Source organism: Ruditapes philippinarum, unplaced genomic scaffold (assembly GCF_026571515.1).
Source record: "Ruditapes philippinarum isolate M1 unplaced genomic scaffold, ASM2657151v2 ctg4884_1_1_1_1, whole genome shotgun sequence".
Classification (NCBI taxonomy): domain Eukaryota; kingdom Metazoa; phylum Mollusca; class Bivalvia; order Venerida; family Veneridae; genus Ruditapes; species Ruditapes philippinarum.
The window spans coordinates 62,007-72,773 of NW_026861710.1; the positions used below are offsets into that span (position 1 = coordinate 62,007).

Below are 10,767 nucleotides of genomic sequence, written 5' to 3' on the forward strand. Positions count from 1 at the left end.
TTCTTGAGTTGCTTATAGTAAACTATACAGATTTATACCGAGACATGTTTAATTGTAGCGAGAATTAAGGGTTTACATAGCGTGTTGAATACGATCCCGGCTTTTCTGGCTAAATTGATTGACAACTGTTTACTTTTTCTTATTGCATATTAGCACTCTTGATGGACCACTCTTGATGCCCAATATACAACGACTTCCATTGTCATTACATGTACTTTCTGTATTAAACAAGATTTTGTGTGTGTGACATTCTGAGGTCAATTAATTAACGCTTTTGTCTGTGAAATAAATACGTTATTTTTAAAGATTTTTTTATAACTACTACATATCAAACTTATTCAGAAATCTCTACAAAAACATTCAAATAATAATAATAATAACAAAAAAAATTATTAATAATACACCGAGAGTAGGGATTACTATATGTTTAATACGATCCCGGGTCCCGGCTTTTCTATAGGCGATCCCACCAGTTTTCGGCCCTTTCCGTCAGCCTTCGGAAGTAACTTATTGAAAAAATAGAAGAGTAAAGGTAATTGATAAACATTGATTTCATTCAAGAAAAAATAGATCTAGTAGAATTTTCAATAGTTTTATTTCAATGGGAGAGGACACTCATAAGCTTTATAGCTTTCTGCCGAATCCCAAAATGTACTTTGTTCACTTGTTAAAAATACGTTTAAACCAATGAAAATTAAGTGATCGTACTACATGAAATTATAAATATTGTGTCATGATAGAATCAATAGGTCTAGTCTTTTATGTTTTTGACATGTGAAGTTGGCTATGGAACACATAGCCACATATAGATCATCGAATGACCGGGGTTTCCATCGTTTCTGGCTAATTTCCAAAGAAAGAACCAAGCAATAGTTTGCATGTCAAATTGCCTGGTGTTTTAAGGATGTTTTGGGACATTTTCTGCCGCAGTATTGACAAACCTAAACCTACGAAAACAAAGGTTAAGCAAAAACTGAACAGGTTACTATTAAGGATATGAAAAACTGTCAAGTCGCATGCAATGTTCAAGTTGTTTTTGGGGGGTCAAAAGTGAAATCCTGTTTGCCTTAGGCTTGTCACATTATTGGGCATTTGTCTTTATCTGGGTCAGACGGTGTGTCATGCGCAAAACCTATGTTTGCTACTTAAGGTTATAACCTAATGTTGGACTTTAAATCGAATAAAAATTGTTCACATTCCTAATTGCTTTAACCCTTTTCGATTTGCATGTTATTAAAATATCGGACGGGTGTCGTTACAGAGTCAGAGTGTGTGTCTTACGCAACGCCAAGGTCAACGTTGAACTTGGAAGTAAAATGTTATTTTACGTGGACATCCGTGTCCAATATGTTTTCTTTTTATGTACGGCTGCTCCGACTGTCTGGTTTCACGAACATCCTAATCTGCTGCCTAATTTAGAACTACAATGATAAGATTCACTGATTTACTTTCGTAAATGAAATATGCCTGGCATTTCAACATAAAGATGTCAACAGTTGATGTAAAATATTGACCTCTGACGACATCTTATCTAAACATTGATTAGGTGTAATAAAAGGTATAGAAACAAGGTCATAATTCCATACTGCTTTAGACAAAATAAAATGCTCGGTAAGTAATTTTTACATATACAATATAATATACTGTATATGGAATAAAAAAGTGATTTTATAAAATCATCTATTTCATCGACAACCTTTGTAACCTTTTATTTCCAACGTCTTTTTTAGAAATGAGGTTAGCAGCAACAACAAGTTTGTTAGTTATGTTTAGTTTTCGTGCATTTGGAGATTTTGCATGTATCTGTAATTACGCTGTTGAAAAAAGCGTATTCTCAATAGTGAGTGCTTTTTCGTTTATTTCCATTTTTCTTTACATTTATTTGTTTTTTCAATTATAGTATTTGAATGTATGACGTTTTAATTATCTTGTGAATAATTGATTATTCTGTGCAATATATGGCTTGTAGAAGCATAACTTGAGGTAAACAAATCGAAATATAAAAAGTGAAGTAAACTTAGTTGAAACGAAATATGTCATGAAGAAAAAATAAAGTGAAATATGTGACGTGAACTGAATTGAAGTGATGAGAAGTGAAATGAGGTGAGGTGAGGTGAGAGAAGTAAATTCTTAGTTATATACATTGTAGTTACATGAACGGTGTCCCGCTAGGGCCATCGCAACACACACATAAACCAAAACAATGAAAACATGAAATTAAGATGGTAAAAAAAAGGCGAAAAAAAACGAAACCACGATGGTGATAAAGTCGGAGGTATTGTGAGTTAAAGTCGAAAGTACGATGGCGAAAAAAAAAAACGAAATAAACGAAGCCACGATGGTGAAATCTCGATATGATTTCGTGTTCTCTTTGTTTCGAGTTATGTGTGTGCGTGCAATTCGCGCGTGTGTGTGTGTGAATGTGTGCGTGCGTTGTGTGTGTGTGCGTGCGTGTGTGTTCGTGTGTGTGTCGCGATGGCCCTAACGGGGACACCGAAGACATATGTTTACACACATCTAGATACAAATGCATGTACAGAAAGAAGACCCTTTTATTTGGACCTAGCTATGTCACAGGAACTCCACTTAGTCCAATAGACTAAAATAATAACTTTTGAATACTTTCTAAATTCAACTAGTCCACTTTAATTTGAAACCCAAGCAATAGATTATATAGAAATATACACAGTATTGAATTGATTTTCGATTTTTATGCGATTTTGGCCGATATAAGTGAAAGCGTTGCAACGGTTTCCATTTTTTGGGCCAATTTGCACAAAAATTGAATATTTCTGGGAATCGGAGTGAGCGAACAATCTGAAAATTTGTTCATGTGTTGTTGGTCTAGACAAACATGTAGTTATACAAAAATCTTGAAAAGATATTTTCGAATTCGGTCCCTACACGTGAATAAAACCGCAGTGGAGTCCCTTTAACATAGAGATGCCAAACATTGTTGCCCTGTTGATATCATTTAAACTACATTCTTATTTTTAAAGTAGTTATCTTAAGCCATATTGTAAAACTAATTATTCTTTATCATTTCTTGCGCTTATATTTGTATTAAGTGTTGCTTTTAAATGTCTCTAAAATCTACACCAAGCACTTGCATACTTTATTGGGTGGATTTTAAGATTTTCCTTTTTTATGTACCGGGCAACGCGTCTTGTTTTAGACAAAAATTGAGCTTTGTCTACTTTTTATTACTGTATATATATATTTGTTTTAATTTATAAATGGCATCAGTTTAAATACAATCAGTACGATCTCACTAAATCAAAGTTGATTTTTCTCCCTCATATTTCCTCATTTAAAGACCAGCGAACAGAACAGCCCTATTGGATACATGTACGAGTTTGATTGTAAACAGAAACTAGATATGACCCCAGATCAACCAGGATGGTATAAAGTCGCATTTGAACATAAGGTACGTGTTGTTTACAATATTTTAGTTATTTATCTGCTGATACAGTGTGATCTTCAGTTTTAATTGCCAATTCCTGGAATCCATGTCAGTTTTCAACAGTGGTAAAGGGGGTTTAAAAACCGTAACCAAAAAAAGCGTTTCCAATCAGCCACCATAGTTTAAATTGGGAGCGACTTGAAACATGGGGCTTTTTTAATTTTAATGAAAAAATTCATCTTTTAAATTTGTTGCTGAGACATTGTTTAATCAAAATAAATATTTTTTAATTGTAGTTATATGTCCAATAAGTTTTTATTTTTTTCTTTTATTCTATATAAAAAAGTAAAATTTTGCTTATATGTCTCATATAAAACTTTAAGATCGTTCGCTTTTATGTCTCATATAAAACTTTTGATTGCTTATAAATGTTTCAAAGATTTTTTTAATTGGCATGTGAGTGTTTTTTTTATGCCTACACCATCTTTCCTGCATTATATTTTTCATGAAGAAATGGCCAAGAAATAAATGTTTTATTATTTTACATAACTTAAAGAAGAACTAATTATTGCTATGAGGAAAACGGTTTAGTCTAAATGTACTGAAATACACGAAAAGAATGACAATGTTATAGAATTAAAGTATTAAATTCAATAAAGCGGATACCATATATATATGACATTGTACATATTTCATACATCAAAATTCTGGCTTTATTTTTCAATACATCATCCAGTAGCAACGTATGTAAGCAACAATGTAACAGTTAAGTATTTTAAAATATAACATGCTTGTAATTGATAACTATTATTGTGGTGTGTTTGTTTTTGTTGCTGTTTTCCAGCTTTTTCAGGGATTTTAACACGTATTACTGCTGTTGTTGTTTTTCACCACCGTATACATGTACACATCTGCGAAAGTCTGAATCAAACTTTTAGGTTTTGCCGCTTTTTAGTGTCTTTAAATGGTCCTTTTTTCTATTTTTTAAAAAAAATATTACCTTAGACGGGATTCGCATTAAACTCATTACACAAACGTTCTTATTATGCATGTTTATCTGTTATTTTAATAGTTTTAGAAACTTAATACAAGTGATTCTGTTTAAGATTGAACATACGTCATATAAGCTGGACTGTGCATATAGCATACCAACCTCCGATCCGCTTAATTCTTTGGGAGAAAAATACAGTGCTGGTGTCAAAGGAGGAAACATGGTTTTGACTCGAGCAGGGCTCGTACTCACGATCCCTGGATTTAGAGGCAGTCACTTTAATTCACATATTAGCCCATTTAATTATTAAGTACATGTATATACAAATTATCATTTTTCTCATTGATTGATTTTTTCAATAGGTTGGGTACATTCGTATAGATGAAAAGACACAAGAGCAGCTATGTCCTGGTGACCCACCTGAGGAAGACACTGGTATACTGCTGTATTGATTCTTGCCTTTTTAACTTTACATTCCTTTTTTAAAAAGTAATTTATCTTTTCTAGAAGACTTGTTTTGTCACCATTTATAATGCACATAGATTTCTGCATTTTACGAGAAAGCAAATGATACAGTATCGCATGTTTACATATTCGCGCCTACTTAACGCACACCTTTACACACACCTTTTAAAGCCTCCTTAATTCGTCAACTTATTTTACCGAAAACAGTGTGCACTTTGATTAAAATGTTTCATTTTACATACAGATATCATTAGACAATCACTTGTTATCACAATATCACGTAAATAAATCACGTGACGTTAATACCAGCGTAGTATTTGTGCCGTGTTCGAAATTGTTAATGAACTGCTCTACAAAGCTACGTTAATTAACGTGTCTGTTGATATGATAAATGTTTAGATGACAAGAATTAATTGATGGTGCCCGTGTACATATTTTAATTTATCATGTTTAATCCTGTTCTTGTATTTGTAAACTTTTTTGCTCTGATTGAACGTTTCAGTGACGACAGTAGCACATTCTGTTATATCAACCACAACAACACTAACTACAACTACTACCATAGTGTCAACTCTGTCACCGTCATCAGCAGCAGTACCGTTGTCAACGCAACCACTATCAACAAGTACACACACTTTACCGTCACTAATTTCTCAAATGCAAACTACAACAGAAAGCAATAACCCAACAACAGAAACTTCGCGACAAACATCTACTATTGGTTCTGTTGAAGCTACCACAACAAAATCACATAATTCATTTAGCTTAGGTATAAATATTTATATTAGTCGTTATTGTTTCATCAAGTTTATAACACCTTTCGAAGAGAGTTTATAAAGCATCTAGACCTCTTAGGCTCTTAACACCATGAAATCGTAATTGGATATGGAAATGGTGTTGTCTGGCTCTCCGTCCGTCCGTCCGTCCAGAATACCGGATACCGGAAGGTATATTTCAGTTACTTTAAACTTAAGTTCGGATACCTGTTGGTAAATTTCTATTGCTTCAAACTTGTGTTTGGACACCGAAAGGTACATTTTAATAGCTTCCAACTTGTGTTCGGATACCGGCTGATGCATTGCAATTGATTCAAACTTGTGTTTGGATACAGGTTGGTATCTTTTAATTGCTTCAATCTAGTGTTCGGATACCAGTATGAACATTTAATTGATTCAAACTTGTGTTCGGATACAGGTTGGTATATTTCAATTGCTTCAGTCTTGCGTATAGGTACAGCTTGGTATATTTCAGTTGCTTCAATCTTGTGTTCGGATACAGGTTGGTATATTTTAATTGCGTCAATCCTGTGTTCGGATACCAGTATGTACATTTAATTGATTCAAACTTGTGTTCGGATACCGGTTGGTATATTTCAATTGCTTCAATCTTGTGTTCGGATACCGGTTGGTATATTTTTATTGCGTCAATCCTGTGTTCGGATACCGGTAAGTACATTTAATTGCTTCAAACTTATGTGCGGATACCGGTAGGTACATTTCAGGTAATTCAAGATTGCGATTAGCTACTTTGTACATTCCAGGTAATACGAGCATGTGTTCGGATGCCGTTCGTACATTTACACAATCCAACCATGGAGTCCTTGCGCAATTTGATAACAACTGCTATGCTTTAATAAAAATGTATCAACACTGGCCAACGGCGGAGCAAAACTGTAACTCAGCAGGTGGTCATTTAGTAGACATATCAACACGTTTGGAACAAGAGTTTCTTTACAATTTTCTTCAAACGTATTATAGACACTCTATATGGATTGGACTTAGTGATATACAAAATGAAGCACATTTCAAATGGTCGTCAGGTAAGTGCCATAATGAACCAAAGTATAATAGCTTAAAGGAACTCCACTGAGGTTTGTAAGGCTAAAAATATAAAATTTTAATTTTTCGCACAGATCAACACGATCACTTAAAACAGAAATATAAATAAAATATTACTAAGAAATGTACAAGAAATACATTGAAAACTGTATGTTTGTGCTATTCTCAGTCCGATTTGAGTGAAAAGCGTTTAAACGCTTTTCAATTTTGGGTCAATTTTCACTTTTATAATAATTATTCTGGTAGAACAGAGCGAGCTAATGATCTAAAATTTTGCACATAAGTTATCTTAAGATCTTCATCAAATGGAGTAATAATCTCAAAAAATTATTTCCTGTCCCGCCATGTCAAAAAAACCTCAGTAGAGTCCCTTTAACCTTTAATTGATAATTGAAGATATAATGCATTGCTATACATTGATATATCTATCAATGCAAAACAAACTTAAATTCTTAGGGCAACGAGAACAATATATAGTATTATTTACCATTCCTTTATGCAATATGCTTAATGTCATTGCTAATTAATGTGTTTAGAAATAAAGTTACATATAGCTTTTATGAAATTGAATGAAAAATATACCAGGCACTTTTTCATGACAACATTTTTACATTATAGGGGAACGATTCTATTTTGTTAATTGGGCAAACCATACCCACTTCTCGGACAGCCTTGAAGACTGTGTTGTTATGGATATGCATTTACATGATGGAAGGTGGGACGATCGTGAATGTATGTTCGAGGCGTATCCTTACATATGTCAATTTGGTAATATATATACACTTATATATTTATCCCTATATCTGTCAATTTTGGTAATATATACAATCATATTTATATTCCTATATATCACAACATATGTCTGTCACTAAAAAGGATTTTTAATACCCAGCTGTTTGGCGATTCCTTGCATTTTTGAAAATACTAATACCTTGTATAGCTCTATGTATGTGTCGATCTAACATGCTGGCAGTTGTGAATTTTGTAATGTACCTCATTGTCTGTAGACATGCAGTGAAAATTGTAAAAGCATCTTATAATACATATAATACATGTATAATGATTGGTTATATCATATTGCAACACTTTTTGCAACAAAAACAATAACATCTTTCCATTTCAGGAACTGCAGTTACAGGCGGTGAAATTTCTACACAGATGTCAATTGTAAACATAAGCTCTAACTTCACAGATGGTATGTAAATGTAAAACACTAATTATAAAACAGATCATTTAATATATTCATTATATTTGCTTGCTAAGAGAATAAAATTTATGATAAATATTAAATATAAACCGCATTAAAAAGGCCAATTAATGGTCAACAAGAAAGTTGCTCACGGTGTGCCGCCACTGTTGGCTTCAAGGTACCTAAGACGATTCGCATTTGACATAGTTTTTAATAAGAACTTCATAGGTTGATGGTCTTTTTATGTGGATAAATACAACTTTCTGTTTTTGGAAATAAAATTCTCATGGTCAATATTTCATCATATGACTTATATACATGTATTTGTATTCATATGTTTCGTTTATTTAGCCAGTCATAAGCAAATCATCGTTTTTAATTTTAGATATCGTAACTGTAAACTCTTCTTATAGTAGTTAATATAGTTGATAACGTACAATAATCATGATATACGGTAAATATCTAATTATAGATTTGTTTTTAGGTAATATACAGCTTTGTCCAAGAAGTATCAAAAGTAATTCTGCGTTTCACGGGACCGTACTTGGACAGTACGAACGTGGGTGCTATGAACTCATTCTCAACTCAAAGGTTTCCTGGGAGCACGGTGAAAATATATGTCAGGCAAAGGGTGGTCATTTAGCACACATAAGTAATGCCGACCAACAAGCGTTTATAGAGAGTTTCATGCGGCGTCATAATTCTAACCATGCTGTATGGATAGGACTTCACGATACTTTGACAGAAGGACACTTTCAATGGACAGCCGGTATGTAAACCCTTTTTAATATTGCCCATGTTAGTTTTTTTCTATTATCCTTAAAACCCGAAGGTAGAGAAAAAAATGTGTAAAAAAAACAAGAGTTATTTAGAATCGCACTGTTTCCTCATCACACAGTCTAAGTCATAGTTAGAACATATTAAGTAATTCAAAATAGCATTGATGTGCGTTTTTGCTCCCCGATTGGGTGTGACAATAATTGTCAATAATTTAACAATGACTGTCCAACTGTTTGACCCTTTTTCACATAATACACATAATGCAGTCATGTCCCACACAAATAATGAGTCATTTCTCCGTAATTTCGGAAGACAATAATCAGAATTCGATATATATGTACATGTATTTCTATGATAGGAACAGCCGTTCAGTATACAAATTGGATATCCGGACACGACAACAATAGTCCAGCAGGGCACAATTATGAAGACTGTGTGGTATTTGTACCACAGCAGCAAGGTTACTGGGACGACGTACCGTGTGGATTCGAGGAAATATTTGGTCATGATTCTGGAGAGTCACACTACGCCTTTTGTCAATATAGTAAGTATGAGCCGCGTCACGTCAAAACCAACGTAATGCGTTTGCGACAAACATGGACCTAGACCAGCCTGCGCATCCGCGCAGTCTGATCAGGATCCATGCTGTTCGCTATCAGTTTCTCGTCTTGTTATATGGTTCGTAAGAGAACAGCATGGATCCTGATCAGACTTCGCGGATGCGCAGGCTGGTCTTGATCCATGCTGGTCGCAAACCCATTATGTTGGTTTGTCATGACGCGGCTCATATGATGATCTTTAGTTTATTATTATCCATGCCAAGTATGTACATAGTGAGACTTTTACGTTTTGCTTTGCTGCGGCCGCAAAGTATCACCCTTCTCTTGGTTTCTCAAAGAGGTGGCGCGATAGCTGAGTTGGTTAGACCACTGGCTGTCACTCCCGAGGTCCCCGGTAACACCCTTGGGATTTTTCAGAGACAGTTTCAGTGTTTCTCACCTAACCAGATTTGTACTGGTTATATGCCCAGGTAATCCTCGCATGTATCAGTGCTATACACGGGGCATGTAAAAGATCCAAGGGGTCTTTTCAATAAGAGCTAGGGACTGGTTCCCGGATTCCCTTGTATCTCATAGCTTTTCTCTGAAGTGACTAGTCTAGAGTCATGTCTACCAAATCGGCCTAAGAAGCTCAGCTTAGCATCCTTGATGATGTTCTGGCCTGAATACTACATTACATTACATTACAAAAGACAGGTGGGGGTCAGCTTTCGTTCACTTTACTGAAAAGTCTCGGCATTTCCTTGTGTGTTTCGTTTTCTTTATATATCACACACGTCAAATGACCTCTACCATCTTTTTTTTCAGAAATTGAAACTGTTGTTAACATAGTGGGATGAGTTTTTTGTGTAAGAAAATATCAGATATGTTAATAAAAACTCTGTAACATAATGAACATTTGCGTCATCTTTATTTGAAATGGTGTCAAACCTTCCAGAGCAACAGATAAGCTTTAAAAGTGAATTGGGTATTACTCCATCATTTTCTTTGGAATTGGGTATTGGGTCCATTTAATTGGGTATTCTAAAACTCGAAACCCTATGATTTCAAGATCAATTGGGTATTTAATTATGAAAATATGAATTATATCAATTTATGGTTTCAATATCAATAAAATTTAAACTGTTTAAAAAGGAAATAGGATTAACAATTTACTAGAACTTTTCACAATTGTTTTACATTGTATTTTTATATAAAATGCTCAAGTTCGTTTTCTGACTGATTTTTGCCGGCTCGCCACGGCGAGCCGGTATTACGTTAGGATTTTACTGAGAAACAACCTAAAACTCCGAATCCATCCAAAAATTTAATCGAAGCTTAGCTTTCTACAAAATTTATCTATCAGGGCTAGGATCCAAAATTATTTAGCCAATCAAATTTGATCTTATATAGCGTCAAAAAACCTTCAATTTTCACGCCATTTTTAAAAAACAGCAAGTATTGTTTTGAGCGAAAAGATATAATGATGATTAAAATGTTTGTTTTTTCTCGTAGATTTTGTAATATACCAAGAGAATTAAGAGTGTGTAATTTATGCAATA

General features: G+C 34.1%; 1 protein-coding gene across 2 annotated transcripts; it reads left to right on the forward strand.

The window, feature by feature from the left end:
* The first annotated feature begins 413 nt into the window (after nucleotides 1–413).
* Nucleotides 414–10,121, forward strand: LOC132716570 (macrophage mannose receptor 1-like). Of its 2 annotated transcripts, none has more exons than XM_060699872.1 (11): nucleotides 414–532; nucleotides 1,731–1,840; nucleotides 3,317–3,427; nucleotides 4,757–4,829; nucleotides 5,362–5,628; nucleotides 6,400–6,678; nucleotides 7,316–7,465; nucleotides 7,821–7,892; nucleotides 8,371–8,655; nucleotides 9,025–9,210; nucleotides 10,034–10,121. In XM_060699872.1, the coding sequence occupies exons 2-11, from the start codon at nucleotides 1,733–1,735 to the stop codon at nucleotides 10,063–10,065; spliced, it is 1,563 nt and encodes a 520-aa protein (XP_060555855.1). In that variant the 5' UTR covers nucleotides 414–532; nucleotides 1,731–1,732; the 3' UTR covers nucleotides 10,066–10,121. The 2 variants fall into 2 exon arrangements, with proteins under 2 accessions (XP_060555855.1, XP_060555854.1); XM_060699871.1 differs by lacking the exon at nucleotides 414–532 and adding an exon at nucleotides 1,485–1,611.
* Nucleotides 10,122–10,767: the final 646 nt, after the last annotated feature.